Source organism: Anabas testudineus, chromosome 11 (assembly GCF_900324465.2).
Source record: "Anabas testudineus chromosome 11, fAnaTes1.2, whole genome shotgun sequence".
NCBI lineage: Eukaryota > Metazoa > Chordata > Actinopteri > Anabantiformes > Anabantidae > Anabas > Anabas testudineus.
Window position 1 is genome coordinate 5,479,066 of NC_046620.1, and position 18,624 is coordinate 5,497,689.

The 18,624-nt window shown below is 41.0% G+C and overlaps 2 protein-coding genes across 2 annotated transcripts; one reads left to right on the forward strand and one right to left on the reverse strand.

Annotated features, from left to right (window-relative positions):
* Nucleotides 1-3,842: 3,842 nt before the first annotated feature.
* Nucleotides 3,843-8,532, reverse strand: trhrb (thyrotropin-releasing hormone receptor b). The gene is made up of 2 exons (XM_026346850.1): nucleotides 7,019-8,532; nucleotides 3,843-6,697 (listed from the first exon to the last, which is right to left on the reverse strand). The coding sequence occupies exons 1-2, from the start codon at nucleotides 7,799-7,801 to the stop codon at nucleotides 6,272-6,274; spliced, it is 1,209 nt and encodes a 402-aa protein (XP_026202635.1). The 5' UTR covers nucleotides 7,802-8,532; the 3' UTR covers nucleotides 3,843-6,271.
* A 7,560-nt stretch (nucleotides 8,533-16,092) lies between these two features.
* On the forward strand, nucleotides 16,093-17,116 carry LOC113155067 (transmembrane protein 74). The gene has a single exon (XM_026349565.1). The coding sequence runs from the start codon at nucleotides 16,093-16,095 to the stop codon at nucleotides 16,885-16,887; it is 795 nt and encodes a 264-aa protein (XP_026205350.1). The 3' UTR covers nucleotides 16,888-17,116.
* Nucleotides 17,117-18,624: the final 1,508 nt, after the last annotated feature.

The following is an 18,624-nucleotide window of genomic DNA, read 5'->3' on the forward strand; positions in this document are numbered from 1 at the left end:
AGCCAGGTAGACATTCATTTATTGTGGATCTGGATTCTCAGTGAAAATTCACTATACTCAGCAACTGCTTGCTAATTATGTCTGTCAGCTATTGTATCGTGGGATATTACAACTGTTTCGCTAAAAGCTGCTGCATCTAAAAAACACTGAAAACTTGGAAAACATGAATCAAATCATTGCTGGTTTTGATCTTTTCATGGGATTTGTTGACGATAATAAAATGATAGAATATCATCCTTAAGGCCACGTAACTATTGGATGAGAAGTTCAAAGTACTCGGTTTCATTACTGTAGCTGTGTGATATAAAAACTGCACTTTTCACTCAGAGTCTTTGGAGAAGAAGTGATTTCTCTTTGAACAACCACTCACCCTGGTTCATTTTCTTCCACGTGTAATTATTCATAAAAGCTGCGGCTGCCGCGTTGTTGTAGGAGAGCTGTAATTACCCCACCCCTTGTCTTTGTAGCTGTCTCTGTCCGGGGTGTCATAACGAACATTACAGTCCCATTATCACAGAACAACCTCTTTTTATTGTGCTCAAATCACATTTATTTCAGACTTAATGAGGCAGAAAGTTTAACTCTACCTCTCTGCGTCTACTTGAATGATGTCTCTCTCTCTCTGCTCGTCCATCATTTTCTTTTTTCTGACTGTACCATGCCCTCCTGCACTCTTACTTTATCAGTCCCTCCTTTGCAACTTGTCTGTTTTGACACTTGATTTAGGTAAATTCAGACTATTTCATATTATAGTGTGGATGCACTGTTATTTAACTTCTACAGGGGCACTAATGGGATTCAGCTAATTCAAGCCTGCCTCTTGTAGAAATTCTGCTAATTATACCCTGTCACACAAGAACAGAATTTCAAGTGACTATCTACAGGTTTTTGTTTTTTTGTAGTTTTGATTTTGTTACTTGTTGCTAATGGATAATTGCTGTGATGTTTCTGCTCTGTAATTCTCAGAAATCGCCTGCCAATCAAACAAGGTGGGTGGTAGACTTTCTCTCTAGTGTTGTTTTTTAAAGTAGTAGCCAAAATAGTTGTAGTACTACTTATTAGTTAAGTTAATTTGGGTTTAGTTAACCTAAACAAAAAAACAAAGCCACAGAAATACACGGTGTCAATGAATGCACCAAACTGTAGTGATGCGTTTGTGGGTAGTTGTAATAATGATATGTTGATATATTTTTGGAGCAGGGTTGTGGATATTTTTAAAAGGATGACTAGACTGGCAAACATTCATACACAATTATTTGTAATGTGTTACACTCAAATAGTCAGAAATAGTAATAAATAAATAGTAGTAGACCGCTGGGCATTTAAAAAAGCTTATAATGATGATAATTTTTATTATAGCCTTAATTTTGTCAGTTCTCCTTGTTCTGAAGCTTTCCTACCATGTGTAATGGTAAGAAAGACAGTTACCTTTCCCTTTTTCAGACAGTTTCTTTCCCTCCTTATCGCCTTCTGGTTGCAGCGGGGTTGGATGGATGCGTCTGAATTAGTTTGACATTTTATTTACACTTAAACTTGCTTCAGAGGACCAACTCATGTCAACCTGCTGAGAACATGCTGTAAATCTCCAGTAATCACAGCAGCGACGCTCTCTGTGCTGTTTAGAGAAAACTGCTGTTTGATTTTTGCCCCCTCAAGATAAGTTCTGTTGTGATTATCTGAAGACAAATATTCTGAATGAATTGCTGCTGTAGTTATTCAAGGTCTCTATAGTTTAGAAAAAATGACTTTATAGATCCTCTGAGTTTTCATTTAGTAAGTATTTTTGTCCTGCATGTCACATTTCAAATGCCAAGAGCTGGCTCTGTGTGGATAGTTTGAATATTCAGTGTTCTTCTGCTTTTAGGATTTTTTATTGCAGATGATTTCAGGTTTTTATTTGGTTATATGTTTTTTATATGGGCTGCTTGCAATGCTTTAAGCACCACAAATAAAAATATACAGTACCTCTGTTGTATTTGGGTGTTCATAGGTATCTGTTTGCTGCATTGATGTCACATTGCATTAAAAACATTAGAAGTGGGACAGACTTTGGATTTCATCAACATTTCATCATTTTTTCCAGTTCCAGTTGAAACAAATCTTCAATCAACATTAACAAAATTCTGTAGAAACTCTACACATCCCTGAATCTCTGTATATGTTTGTAAATTGGTAAAACTGATCTTTCAAATGAGTCGACTGTAAAATACAGCATCAAAATGTAGATACACACAGGACAAGCTCATCCTTTCTTCACTGTTTTAAAACAGGTCTCCATCAGGGGATGGCTAAAGTTCGATGTGTTTTCTAGTCATTCTCACTTCTCAGTCTCCTGCACACAGGAAGGGAGGGCTCATATCAAAACATTATTTACACTCCAGAGAAAGTGCATTGAGCCTTTTAAAATTCTGCTCACACAATTTTAGTCCTGACGATGGCAGTAACACAAACAGCCTGGCAGACTGGAGCTGTTTATATTAGGTGCTGCTTGAAAGATATGAATTGAGAAATCACATTTATTGGGGAGAAATGCACCATTTATGTTCCTGAAGTATCTGCCTTGTAGGAATGGTTTCTATTTGAATTTAAATGAGTGTTATGCATAATGTTCAGTGATGGATCGGGCGGGAGCTATAGTTTGACACATCATATACTAAACATTTAAATTTCCATTCTGTCAAAGGAGCGGTCGGCGAAGATCGGCAAAACACTATATGTTGTCCATTAATGTTACTGTACTATTTGTTGTCTAAATTAAAAAATAGCAAGGCTAATTAATCTGTTGAAGAGTGGAAAGTTTTTAATTTGATGTTAATCAAACCATACATACACATTTTGAAATCCCTGGTGTACTCAGCGACACACACAGATCACGTCAGCCAAGAAACAACAGCAGCTGATGACAGAAACTTTAAAAAGAGCTTTGATGAAAAACCAAAAAACTAAACAATCACAGTGTCACTAACAGTCTCCACAGTGCAGTGGTGAAAAATCACAATCCACCAAGTCTACAGAAGTCACAAGATGCATCTAAACAAAGGCCAAAGTGAGGGGTAGGAAAGGATCTGCTCAAATCTGTGAAGCACAGTGGAGGCAGAGAAAACTGTCAAGTCGTCACATTTGCCTCAACACCTTTTTCTTACTTGCATTGGAGTCATCTGATGTAAATGGTGTTCTACAGCAGGTTGTCGTTCCTCCTCGTTAGGTCAAATCGTTTCACTACAGTAGTGAAACATTTCAATCTAACACGACATGATGTCAGTTGCCATGACTCGACTTTTCAGGTAACTTCACCTGGATGGCTGAGAATCTTTAGACAAGGCTAAAAGTCTCTTTATTCTCTATCTGAAGAACAACATTTACTCATACATCGTTTATTCAGAGTCATGTTTCTGGACTCCTAATGGATTTGGCCTCCACAGCTTCCTCAGGGAAATACAGTGGAAAGGAGCCGCTATGCTGTGGTTTCTAGCTCTGCCTGCGTTCAGAACTTTAATATTAATTATAATTATTATTAATTTGTTGGTTCCTGACTATGAGCTACAATATTTATATTATACATAGTTAATATTTAATTCATTTAACTAGTGGTTAATATAAAAATGTTGATTTGTATCATGATTAATTAAATTCCTCATCTTTAAGTCTTCCACAGATAAAATGCTTTTCACATTTCAGTTTATATTAAAAGTTCAACCAAATCCTTCTCAGCAGGTCGTCAGCGAGGAGCTGAAGAGTTAATAGAAGTTAAATTGAAAACACAAGCATCCGAGATGTTTTAGAAAAGAAAGGTTGATGCCCCCAAGAGAAAAAGAATTAATCATCTAATTACAAGAGCGACTTTATTTAGGTAAAATGTACAAATTAACAATACATGGATAAGCATCAACAAACTCACAGGATCACATTAATCTAAAAACCAAGACCAAGGCAGCAGCATCCAAACAGTACATCAAAAAATAATATTTATAATGTTTTAATGAAAGTAAAGGTGGCATAAGAATATACAGATAAGTCCTCGATCTTTTCACTATAAATAATTACTTTAAATACGTAGGGAACACACACGAGTGCATGAATCTGATATATTTAAGGCAGGTACAGTACTGGTACAATCAATAAACAAAATCAGTGACTGTTATTTGACATTTTCTACATAGTCAATGAAATCCTGTTGGACTGCAACAGCTCCATCCTCCTCCACTGCATCTGCAGCCACTGCTGCCCAATTACGTCCCCCGGTGCGGGAGACTGTGCTCAGAAATTCATAAACAGTCACTGATCGGGTAGAAAATGGCACACAGCGTCAGCACATCTAAACATGTCGTGTTCACCAGTTCACTCTCACAAAGAAAGAAGATGAGCGAAGCGCTTGTTTGTTTGTTAAATCCACTGTTTACATGATACGAAATACCACAGCAGAACACTACATTCACTTTGCCTCAGCTTGAAATCACCAACACTGATGCTTGAATGGAACGGATGGTGCTGCAGCTAAAAGAGATCAACATACACTGGATATATCTTTATCACACTATATACAGTTTAAAACCACTGCTGCTGGCTGCTCATAGGAGGGTTAGACTTTCTTAATCAATGTAACTTTAACAGCTGTGAAAATCTTGTTAATGCTCAGGTCAGAAAGGGAACAAGATGTGTCGTAACACCGTGACTTCACTGCTGAGTGTGGTTACAGGTGCACACGCTGCTTTTCAGCCAGGTATTCTGTAGCAGCTTAAGCTTAAAGCTGCAACATGCAACTCTCCCCCCTCCCTTCTGCGGTTAGTCATTATGAGATTACAGTAAACAAGAACGCTGCAAAACCTACTAATCAAGCAGAAATAGTTGAAGTCCAGTGGTTAGAAGAACAAACATCGCTCAAATATCTCGGCACCACTGCCAGTGCTGTTCAGTGAGTCTGACTTCAGCACCTCTTCACAGTGAGATGATTGTGTTCTGACGTACGTTTAAGAACTCAAAGCCCAAAACATGTTAATATTCTAAACTAAACCTAATTAACTGACTTGGAGGAACTTCTGGAACTGTCAAACTGCTCTCAGTTGTCCTCCTGACAGGAGGCTGTGTTCCTCCATGTCATCACAGATTGAAGTAAGGTCATAAATCTCTACCTGTGATAGTCTCAGTCATTTATATCCATTACCTATTTTTGTTTTTAATATAAAACAGGAAATTGCTGACCCCATTCTCCATCTCCTCTGCAAACCTCTGGATGTTCTGTCTGAGAAGCAGTAAATGAAATTAAAGTACTAATTTATTGTGATGCAGGGATACCAGGCAACCCAGAAACTCTTCTTATAATTTGCTAATTTCTAATCAATAAAGCATCATAAAGACACCATAAATATATTTGATTGTGACACCTTATAAACCCTCCATGAAATATGCCTTAGTAGAATCAGGATTATAATGCGGCAGCTATGGCAGCAAGTATGAAACCTTTTATGGCACTGTTAACAAAGTGCTCCATAGATTCTTGTTCCCATTTGTTAGCGAACACTAGAAGAAACAGTTCTAACTCCAGCATCCAGATTCTCTGCACAGTCTGCCTTGGTTTTCACAATGTGCCTGAGGCCGTGTAGATGTCCTTCACAATAAAAATAGGACCTGTTTTGTCAGTGAAGGTTCAGGTGTGACTCACTCTTTAATGGATCGCCTGCCCTGAGAACATCAGGGAGGCAGCATACCATTCAGCTATTAGAGCTGCACAGGGACAAGGTTTTTGGTGTGAGAATACACTTTTTCACTCACAGTAAATCAGGCAGACTTGCTCGAAGCAGAGAGAAGCGATGTGGGTGCGTACAGTGCGGTGTGCAGCTTTAAAGATCTGCAACGACTCTGTGCCGGTCTGGATTGTGACAAACACCATCTATTTGAAGTGGTAATGGTGTTTTTGTTCACGTTCATGTTTTGTTGACTCATGCACAGTATATTACGTGGGCAGGTCCAAGATAAGACAGCGGCTGTGTGATAAGAGAGCGTTTATCTGTCGATGTTTGTGGCTTTACAATGTCCAGGATCATTCTCGATGAAGAGTATGTTTGGCTTTGTGCCCCAAAGACTGTCATTACGCATCAGTGGCTATAATCTGTGTTTGCATCTCTATCTGCAGCAGCGTGCCTTTTGAAAAGGTCAGCAGGCACTCAGGAAACAATATTCCCACTTAACGGACTCCATTATGCAACATTTAAGCAAGGCAAGTCTTTAATCCTTGATGGACCCTCTGGTTTCTCTCTCTGGTCTCAGATGATCCTCAGGCATCACCAAAATTCACCTTTCCATACACACAGGGGTCTGGAAACATCATTTTCTGATTAGACAGCAGTTCGTCTGTGACAGTGAGCTCCTCCAGCTCTGTCGTGAAGTGATCCGTGCTTTCCACCATTGAAGTATCCTTCACGGCGCTGTAGGTGAGGGCCACGCTGTAGGTGGCAGGTTTATCGGAGCTCTTGCGCCCGCAGCGGCAGATCTTGCGGAAAGCGGCGCGGAATTTCTGCGACATGGCGTTGTAGATGACCGGGTTGATGGCACTGTTGAGGTAGATGCAGATCCGGCAGAAGAGCAGGAACCAGTTGTCCAGGTAGGCCTCTTGCAGGAAAGAGTTGACCACCACCAGAGTGCGGTACGGCATCCAGAGCATGGCGAACAGGATCACCACCACCGCCAGCATCTTGGTCACCTGTAGTGGGCAGAAAGGAGACATCTGAAGACTGCAACAGCAACAGAGTGTCTACTGTTGAGCTATGAACAGATTAAATAACAGACAAGGAGCCCATGTAAGGCTGCCCATTTGTAATAAAATGATAACATGATAAAGGGTCAGTTCACCCAAATTGCACTTAAACACACTTAACAACATTAAGAAAAGGTTTGTATCTGACGAATATGTTGTGCATGGTACAAAAGGTAATTAGCAGCGGTATTTCTACTTTACAGATGAACATATGTGCACTTTAAGGTTGGAGACATGTTTTGTCCTGTGCGCGCACACACCACCTACCTGTCTGCGGGAGGTCGCGGTGGAGCTGGAGTGACGGGAGTTTTTGCAGCTGGTGCCTTTACTGATGGTGTTGTTGTTGTGGCCGTTCTTCTTTTTGTCTTTGGGGTCGGAGGGCAGCGGGTTGAGGAAGAGGATCCTGGCGATGAGTCCGTACATGACCGCAGAGAGCAGCAGGGGCAGCACAAAAAAGACGCCGAAGTCAAAGAAGTAAATGGGTAAATAAAACTTCCTGGGGACTCTGTAGCCGCAGGTGATGATGGTGATGTTGTCGTACACCAGCTTCTGAATGTCTGACAGGTAGAACCACATCACGCAGTACAGAGAAGTAAAAGCCCAGACGAACAAAATGATCTTCTTTGCTCTGGACAAAGTGCAGAGAAACTGAGCTTTAATCGGATGACAGATGGCGATGTATCGCTCTATTGTGAACGCTGTTATAGAGCAAGAGGACGCGTTGATCCCGAGGTACTGAAAGTAGGTGATGCAGAGGCACCCATAGTGCCCGAACACCCATGATCCGAAGATACTGTCCGCCACAGCCGGTAAACCCGCCGCTATTAGCACCATCAGGTCAGCCACAGCCAAACTCACCAGGTAGCAGTTAGTGGGAGTCCTCATGTGTTTGGTGGTGAGCACCACCAGGATGACCATAATGTTGCCAACGATGCCGAAAGCACAGATCACGAAAAGCAGCAAACTACTTATCACTTTGTACTGGATGCTGTAGTCTGTCCAAACCCCTAAAGTGTGGTTCGTCTCTGAAGATGCTGTAAAGTTTTCCATGTTAGTGTTTAACTTCAAATATCCGAGAAGAAAATGGACTCGACGGCGCTTTGGTTGCTTCTCGGCGCCACAAACAGACTTTACGCGCGACAAAAGCCAAAGATCAAGCGACTCTACAGGTCAATGATGGTGTATATCGACACCATATAGCTCGAAGGTGCACCCAGGGGTGTGTGGAACATTAAACCATCATAAAGTGATAAAGAGCTGCTCGGACTCAGGTAGAACTCCGCGATCATGTTGTGCGTAAAAAGCGACGCGTCGCTCTGATCTCGTCTGAACAAAGTGTGTCTGTCGGACAGATGGCGCTTTGGTTTTGAGCCTCGCTTTTGGCACAAGCTCGCTTTACGCATGCGATGGGATTATACCATCATTACATTTTCAAAACCAGAGCTCCCCCAGTGAACACGACCAGCTGGACAAACACCAAAATAAAACCACACGTTTGTCTTTTTGTCAGTCTGTATTATTTCATTACTAACAAATAAAATCCGAATGTAGTTAAGTGTTAAGATGTGATTTAAAGTGCAGAAATCCTCCGCTGGCTCAGCTCAGCTCAACAGGCTGAACATTAATAAAGTCAACTTCATATTACGCAGTACTCTGTGGGTTGGAGCTAATCAGTATTTGAATCCCTTTAAGTGAAGCTAGAGACACTGAACAGTTTCCTGTAGAATCTAATGATAATCTAACATTGTACTTTTATGGAAGAACATGAATTAATTGTCCTTATCTTACATTTGAATTCCGTGTACATAAGGAAGCATGTTGTGCTGCAGAGGCCGTGGTCGTGATTATTAGTGTGTTTGATTACACGTGTTTGTTAAAATAGCTGCTCAAATTTGTAGTTAATTAAAGTAGTAATTAGAGCTTCAGCCTCACTGCTACTCTGTTCACGTACTACTCAACTTCTTTCGTTCATTATATTCTTCATTATTTATTGTATGAACTGCTGCAGGTGATAAAAACACTGATACTCTTGTGTGAAGCCAACGTGAAAAGCACAAAGAGAGAGAGAGAGAGCTGTGCTGTGACCTGCATTAGCTGCCGTGCTGTCCAACAACATGGGAATCTGCAGTTGTCTGTTCTCAGCACAACACTGTGGAGGTGGGAAACTCTCCTCCACACCAACTGTGCCCATTCTCCAGGAGCTGAGCTGAGAACGGCGACGATCACGCCAACACTTCACTGGAGTCGTGCGCGTATTTAGCTTCGAGCTCTGAGGTTGTCAAGCGTCCATGGCAAGCAACAGGCGGAGTGAGATGACAGGGAATTACATAACAATGACACACACACACACACACACACACACACACATCCCTTTTCTCCCATGTTTCCCATCATCTACTAGTAATTAAGAGTATGTGAATGTCAGTGTTCTCCTCTTTTTAGTCCTGTGTGAAGTCAATAGATACAAATGTGCTGCAGACATTTTACAGCAGCAGGTCATTTAAACAGGATTTTACATTTAATCTATAATTGTCTTTAATTGTAAATTAAATACACGGTTTACTGGCATCGTTCTCTGATAAAAATTAAGTGGATAAAGGAGAAAATGATTTTAACTACATGTCTACTTGCTGAAGAAATGTGTGTCTTTACAGTGGGAGAAATAAAAAGTAGAATGAGCTCCAGAAAAGAAGTGAAAGAGTTTTACTGCCACCTTAAGGACAATTCTGATCGGTACCTGAGATAATAATAAATACTGTGGGTGTTCACTTGTACAGTGTTAGTTTTAATATAATAAAATGTTCACTAAAACACCAGTAATGATGGTTTGTGCACTTTCACATGTGTCATTTTTTCAAATAACTTAACTGCATGAATCATTCAAACTTTCATTGCTGAGACACTTTGCAACACACAATAGGCTGATTAGCAATAATTAATAACTTAATAATTTAATTTAAGTGAAAATCTTATTTAAAAATGATTTGAAGTAATTAAGAGTTCAGTGAAATTAGTGATTTTGTGGAACATTCCAGGGAATCTGTTTACAATCTGTAGAAAACCTTTATATGAGTTGTGTTATTTTCCACTTTTGTTGGTATTAATGGTCTTTTTTGTTTTTACTTACTAATACTATGAATAAAAAACAAAACAGATTTACAGTAGGTGCATCAAATCAAATTGAATTAAATTCATTTTATATCAACATTGTTAATAAAGTTCGTCAATGTCCAGATTTAGTTGTGCAGTTGTCAACATTTAACTATTGAATGTGACTCAACTCGACGTCCACCTGGTCGTCAGTGACCTCAAAGGAGCCCCACTGCACTCTGCTATGCAGTAGAATAATTATATGACATGAGCTCATCTTAAACACATATTTTGGTGTGAAAACCTGCCTGCTATATAAATTCATATGCGGCATGTTTGTGAGTTGAAATAGCATAAATAATAATAAAAAAATAGTGAACAGCCTTAACACAGATACATGCATCAGACGACACAGCTTGCTGAAAAAACGTTGGACTGCTCCTTTAAAGAAACAAAATACAATTAAGAATATTCATCTTAATCAGCTGTAATAATAGTTAGACCACTAGAGTACAGAGGCACAGGGGAACTGATGGTGTGTTTATTTCGGTCATTTTTATATTTAGAAATAGGAGGGAACAAAAGGAAAAGAGACAAATCTGCAGAAACAGATGAAGCTTTGCCTGTTTTCAACCTGGAGCCAGCAGGAGGAACATGTGCGACTGCGAGAGCTGGGGGAGTCGATGATGTCTGGGCCCACAGACCATTACCTTTGACACTAACAGAAACAGTCAGCGCCTCGTGGTTCACTAACAATCAACAGAAGCACTGCCTAGTTCTGACAAAAATACTAAAAAGGATGGCAGTTGAGGAAAGATTATAATATTCTCCGCAGGTACCTCATGAATATAGATAACGTGAACCTAACGATATTCTGCACCATGTATGCCTCTATCTGTGCGTCTGTTTCTGTGCCCAAAGACACATAAACCATAAAATGAGGCAGTTTCTTTGAGTAATGCTGCTGTTACACAACGTACACCTACAGCATGTATACAGTATATCAAAACAAGTATTGGTCCCGACTGTTTTTACATTATACAGACACGTCCTGCGTGAATCATTACTCACAGAAGGCATAACAGACCTTTAAAATGTGAAATGACCTCTGGCTATTTTATAGGCACAGTGGTAGGTAATCTTCAAGGAAGTCAGTCTGAGCAAACCCAGAGACCCATATGGCTGTCAACCCTACACACACACACACACACACACACGTCAGCCATAAACAAGCTGCCCAGTGATCCGACCCTGACCTCTCTCAATTAGTGGTAAGTGTGCTGCGAGGTCCAGTTTGTTGTAACATCCACTGACAGAAATGAAACCGTTCTCTATCTTCTTCACCTGATTCCTCACAGCCTGGACAGTTATTAGTTCCTTGTACAACACACATGACAGCTGCAGACTTAGCTTTATGTATGGAAATTTGTATATTTTATTATTATTGTATTTGTAATAGATATATTTGTAAGTTACTCATGTATAAGAATTATTTCTCAGCTTCATGGAAAAGAAGTCACCAGATGTCAGTGTTAATTCTAAGACAGTTATTGTTTTGTACGTTGAATGGATTCATCAACAAACAAATCTGGCGTTTTCATTCTGTATGTACTAATATAATATGTCTTTTATTCAGGATTCACACTGGCGTCTGTTCTTACCGGTTCCAGATACAGTAAATGTCCAGTTGTGTAGGTTCTGTAAAGTTGGAGACACAGCCGTTAAGAATTAGAGATATTCAGTAGCACAAAAAAGTTTTTTCTTTGATAATTTGCATTAAAAGTTTTATATTATTTTTTAGAACTAACTGTAGATAACAATGTAAATACAGAGTTAAGCCTGAAGCAAATCTTCTCGAGGCGTAGGCAACATCAATGAATCTATTTTTGCAGGTGCTGGATGAAAAAAACAAACACACAAATCTGAATCTTAATAGATACAATATGAAGATGTATAAATACCAAACAATGATGTGATCTATTCAATTCCTGTTTATATTGTTATATCTCAGAATACACAGAAGCTACATAATCTCTCCCCTCAGATATCTCTATTAAACAGTTTTCATTTATAAATGAAACTGGGAAACAGACGCAAATGCATTTCCACACAGCTTGTAAAGTCTTGGCCCATAATGACCGTTGTTGGACAGAAACAGGTTGAGTCCAATTGCTGAAGACTGATACACAATATTTATATTCAGGTTGTCTGACTGCTTGATGAAGTTTCGTTCTGCTAGACACCAGAATACGTGAACACTTCAGATTACATCTGTCCAGTTTGACCTTTAGTTATAACAGCTTATTCACATCATATGTTTTCTGAAATGTTTAATAGTCGTCATCACTCACTGAAAACTGGAAGCTTCACTTTAATTTCACCCTGTTGTCCTGGTTTTGGAACAAGATTTGTCTGAATTATACAAAACTGCAAGCAAATAAAAACTTCTCGTGATGCAGCATTTGTTCAGACAATCTGGTGCAGAGCACACACACACACACACACACACACACACACACACACACACACACACACACACACACACACACACACACACACACACACACACAAAACTCTCTGGCCTGGTTTTTCCTTCGCAAGCTGAAACCAAACTGCCCTCCCCAGAATTTGAAAAAGCAACTGCAGCTAAAATTTTACTTTTATTGTTCCCAAAACTCCAAATTTCAATCAGGAATATTTCCAATAATTGATGGATTGTGGATGTTGATGGAGACGTTTGTCCTAGATGGATTATCAGTGCAGCAGGGCTGAGAAGATCCTGTGAGACCGACAGCAGAGAGAAGACTCCGACAACTCAGCTCAGCTTTAAATCGCAGCTTGACTCAACTCTTATGCTCCGTCTTCCTGGTTAGTGACCACAGGACATAAGCCATCCTGCAGACATACAGTGTGTGTGTGTGTGTGTGTGTGTGTGTGTCCAACATCACTGCTCTTTACAGTCAAACATCCTCCCTGGCCTGTTGCAAGGCCGTCTGACTCAGTCATGTCTTCCCGTACGCCTGTTTTCCTGTGTCCTAGTCTAACCTTGGACTTTGTGTCTTTGCCTCTGTTGCTGCTGCTTCTGGCTTCCCATCAGCTATTCTTAGCTTTGCTTGTACTCTGGCTTCACAGCAGATCCATCAGTGTAAAATGCCACACTTCACCGGATGGCGTAAATAAAACGGGCCTGCTGGTTGGGAGCATCTCTAGAGGAAATGACAAATCACTTTGGATCATAAACAACAGAGCAGTGGTGTTACTAGAAAAATATCCCATGGGAATAGTCTGGTGGTTTTCTCTTGGACAGTGACGGAGGGGAATATGTCTAGGGCTTCATCGGAGTACGTCTCTCTGTGGTTAGTTTTCATTTCACTGCGGCGCTGCACTTAAAGTCGTGGTTAGGCAGATTAATTTCCCCTTTGGGTGGTTGCATGTTGAGATTAAGTTACAAACAGTCACATCCCAGGAGAACACGTCAGCAGCACAACACAACAAAGACGCTGCAGCTGGATCCGTGTTTGGTGCAGAGCTCACCGACAGTTTCAGCATGTGGAGAGACTGTTGTGTCCCCACTTCCTGTCGCAGTTTGTCCTCTTTAATTAGATAAGTGCAGCATAAAAAATATGAACATTTCCTGTGAAGCACAATAAACTTTAGATTTCATTTCAACAAAATGTTCATGCACCAGCTGCTGTTTGACATGTGAACTGTTTGTGGGATGGAGTGATGCCAGGGGGTCTCTCAGCCTCTGTGTGTGTGTTTGTGTGTGTAGATTTACTGAACACAGTCATAACAGGCTTCAATGGACCAGTCAGCAGAAGGAGTAGTGAAGTAAATGTCTAGGGACGACTGGGTGGACTGGATGGATTTAGATCCTCATGCAACCACCAGTTTGATACCACGATGCTGTGAACTGTAACTTTAAGGTATTATTGTGTATGTTACAGTGTTACTGTACAGTTTCTGCATGTGCTCAGTTTCTGTGTGGCCCATTTCTCCACATTGTTGATGTTACGATCCCTTCTAAAGGTTTTATGCCGTGAAAGCTAAATTGCTTTAAAACTTCTTTGTCATCCTGTGTCTGAAATGTCAAAACCATCTTAAAGCACGATGTCTTTGTTTTCCTTTCTCTGTGAAAAGGTTCTCAGCACTACAGGACCATTGAGCAGAGTGTATCATAGGTATGGATGGTGCACGGGGATCAGGGTGGTGGATCTTAGTAAACAGTAGAAATGATCTTCTCATTAAAAACCACTGAAGCACTTTAGCTACCTGTATTCTACATATTCACTGCAAATGCAAAGTGAAACGTCCCATTCCTGTGTCCTGTCGTGTATTTTAAGGAACAGGTTAACATTTGGGGAATCTCACATGCTAGCTGCAGCAAGCAGGTGGTTAGCTTAGCTTAGCACAAACACTGGAAAAAGGGTCAAAGAGCAACCCAAAGGAGATCAAATCTGCTCACCTGTATCAGTCTTTGTACAAATTGTGCTAAGCTAGGCTAGTCAGCTGGTGGTAGCCTGATATTTCTTTCTTTATTTATTTATTTTAGAGTCAAGCTTCTCTCAGTTGATGTGGATGTAAAGTTACTGGTTGATTTTCTAAAATCCTGTTTACAGTCATGGTTGTATTTTTTCTTTACTTGTCATCAAAACATAAATTAAATTACTGTTGTGTTCTCACAGGTTATTTCAAGCTAATTCCCTGTTTATTTGTTTGTTTTTTGTGACCATAGCTGCACTTTCACTAATCTGAGCACCAATAACTGAGGGTTTAAGTGATTAAAATATATATTTAGGCCTTATTTAAAAAATAACTTTGTGATGCTTTATAAATCAGCTCTGAGCCACAAAGAACAACTTTAGCTGCAGGGTTTATGAAAACGCTGTGTTGACTGATGCTTGTCCTCCTGTGAAACACACTTTTTCTTTTGTCTTTGTCTTTTCTTCAAGTTTCATCAGCCGAGTCTCTCCATTGGATCGCTCATCTCTGATCTTGTGGAAAAGAAACCGCAGTTGTTCTGGGCCACAATGTTCTTATTGAATATTCCCAGCTGCAGATTTGATCATTTGTTGATCAACCATCAATAGGATGGCAGTGCTGACTGGTTGGTCCATCAACTGTATCGTGTTGAGACCTGAAGGTCAAAGTTTTTAGACAGAGATTCGTGGATGAATCCCCTTTATAACCTCTAGAACCAGTGAAACGGTCCCATCCTAAATGGTCCTGAATCTGTTTTAGACAGTAAAAGACAAAAACATCCGTAAGCTGTTCAAATCACAGTGAATCTTTTTGGACCTGACAAAATGTTGAATATATATAAATGAAATGAGATTATTATGTTCTACCTGCTGCTGCCTGTGAGCTGAATCGTTACCTGTTGTGAACATTAAGCTGTTTTGGATTTATTAAGTGAAACACTACTGACTAACTAATTGTGGTTCTGGTTCTAATGATGTTTAACTTCAGTTTTGATGGTTTATTAAAACCAGATTAGACTCCATCAGTTATCTCTCACCTATAATAATAACGCCATTTTCGACTATCAATTAAGCCTTTAGTTATTTCCTCTAGTGAGGATGTAGAACCGTCATCTGAATATCTCTGCTCACTTTCCCTTTGCGCAGTGTGCCGCCTCTCATTTGATTACCGGGGAAAGCTGAAGTTGGCTCGGTAATAAGCGCTGTGAGGCTGTGTCTGTGGGAGGGGTCTGCCACAGCTTTCCCTCTAATTGACCAGGGAGCAGAAGCAGCCGGGGATGCGAGCAGCTCCAGACGCGGAGAGAGGTATCCGAGCCGCGTTTTGTTCTTTAATTAAGGGATTATTAAAACGCACCGGGTGCAATTACATTCATTAGCGCATCGCATGGAAACAAGTGTTTTGGAAAAGCGGTTCAAGAGCGTGCAGGAGCCAGAAAAGACAAATGATGAAGTGTTGAGGAGCAGTGGAAATGTCTAATTTAGAATAATTGTACCGTACGCAGCCATGGGAATTAATGTGAGACTTGCTTGGCCGGACTTTAAAACGCTTGCGCTGCACCTACAGGAGAGCTGCGTATAGATTTTCTTGTGCACAGTTATCAAGTGGTTTGCAGCGACAAAGCATGCGAAGAATCAAAGTTGCTGTGTTCTGTTTGGTAATTTCACAGAGTTTAAACGTCTTGCTCTTTTCTCTTGTTTCTATTTTGCATGTTTTACTGACACAGGCGGACGCATGGGCTTGACAAATCGGGAAACCCAGCCCATGTTCAAATGGCTGCTCTCGAACTGTTTTACTTTGATCAACACGATCCCAGAGACACCTCCCTGGTTTTAAATAAGCAAAGTATCGCTGAGCTCATCTACGACGGCGGGAAGTCACTTCATCCAGGCGGAGGAGAGGATTCAGCACCATGGACAGAGCCCCGCAGAGCCCCGCAGCCGGAGGAGGAGACGGAAACATCCTTCACCTGCAAACACCGAGATGATGAAGATGATGAGGATGATGTCCAGCTGATAGGGACAAGTCCACAGAGCTGCAGACTGAGCCGGAGCTCCTCAAGTGAGCTGTACGACCAGGAGGAGGTGATGGAGGAAGAGGAGGAGGACATCCCGGAACTTTACTTGCTGTCCGACGATGACCTCTCCTCGGACGACTCGGGGAAGTCCGTGGATTACGGCTTCATCATTGCCGTGACCTGCCTGGTGACTGGCATCTCTTTGGTCGCCATCTCCTACACGGTCCCCAGGGACGTGCGAGTGGACCCGGACAGCGTGTCCGCTCGGGAGATGGAGCGGCTGGAGCGGGAGAAAGCCAGGGTGGGGGCCCATCTGGACCGGTGTGTCATAGCCGGGTTGTGCCTGCTCACCCTCGGGGGCGTGCTGCTTTCCACTCTGCTCATGATTTCCATGTGGAAAGGGGAGATGATGAGGAGGAAAGCCTTTGCTTATTCCAAACACGCAGCGAAGTTGTACGGCTCGATCAATTTGAGAGCAGGTTCCAGCCCGACTCGGGAATCCTGCTCTCATTTGTCAGCGGCTGATGAGGATTTAGAAGTGCTCAGCTGAATTTATGGACAGGACCAGTGGAAAAGTGCTTAGAAAATCCTACCAGTGCTGTCTTATCACTGGGGATGAAGTGGGGGTCATGCCTTTTTATTTAACAGCTGAGGCAAATTGTTTGGTTTCTATAAACTGTTTTAATGAATAGTTCACATTTTGCCAAGTCTGACTTCTTACAGCAGAGACGAGTCTTTGTGAACACTGAAGAGGTTTTGGTCTCTGTCATTGTTCTTTCTGTTCATGCTAGCCCTTCAAACATCCTCTCATAATCCAAATCCACATCAACAACATCCAACCTACATTTTAGAGTTTCACAGAGGACCAGACGAAGTAATTATTGTATATTTTGTCATGTGTGATCAGCCGTGAAGCATCTTGAGCTGCTCGACCAGGTTAGCTCTTTTTCTCCTGTGTTTGTTTTTGGAATTGCTTTTTGGCACACTGTGTTGCCAGACTGGCCTTTTTCAAGTGGACAACAAGGGCGGGATTTGTCACACAGGGATAAAGCTGGTCTGAAAGTGGCATTAGCCAAATCATCTACCTCTAGAACAAATGCCCCTCTTTGTCTCTTTTTTATTTTGTGACAGTTTCTCCATCACACCGTAGCAAGAAAAAACACTCACACAGCAAAAGGAGCTTTTACATTAAGAGTAATGTGAGTAAATTTGAAGATTTGTTTTAATCCAGGCTTCAGATGCTTCATATTATCCTCTGCTGAACTTCAAAATGAATTTTTAAAGACAAAATAAGAGAGGATGGTGTCACTTCCACCAAATCCAGAAGTATTAGTTCCACACTGGGACTTTCCATTCTCACCAGGTCTGTGCAGAAACAGTAAAACCGATTGTTTTCTCACACAGATTACATGGTGCAAACGCTGCAATCATACTGGCAGAATCCTTTTTTCTTTCAGTGTACATATGTGCATGTTGACTAAACATAAAGCTCGACCTGCAGAAACCCATCATTGAAGTTCACAGTAGGTCATAATGTCTGTGATGAAGAGCTGTGCAACAGTATTAGAAAATGAACAGTGGTTTTTGGACTACAGTATGATTTCCTGAAACATCTGTTGTGTTTACAGTCATTTGCCTTACGATGATCTCTGACCCATGTTATTGTTACCACTGCATCACTGCTTCTAATGAAGCTGCTATTTCAGTGAGTTAATGTTTACGCCCTAGTGCAGATGTGTATGTTGCAGACATCAAACCTGAAGCAGCAAAGACAACAACATTGTTACTGCCTTCATTTTCCACCTTGTCAGAAATAGTACTTCACTGAATTGCAGCTAACAAAGTCGTGTCTGGTTTCCAAAAACAATTGCATGGCTCCGTGTTCAGAGAACTCCAAAGAAATCCTGTTTAATACAACTGTGACATGCTGAAGTGATGCTTGTGTTTGCTCAGATTTGTTGAAACGTAAATAGTAATACCACAGGAGGTGTAATTAGATTTTGTGGTTGAGCTCCGATGGCAGGGAAGCTCAGTTTACGCCAAATACACTTGGGGTTTTTGACTGCAGATGTTCAAAAGCATACAGAGAGAAACAGAGAGAAAATCAACAACAAACCCCTGGGGGAAAGATCTCCTGGTAATTGGTGTTACTTAACTGCTCGTGGGAGGCCTGTAAATCTCTCTAAAAAAAAAACATGATTTTAAAAACCGCCGCAATCAAGCCCACTTCACCCTCTTAACAAAAACCAAAGCAATCCAGCTGCTGTAGTGGAGTGAGATGTTAACA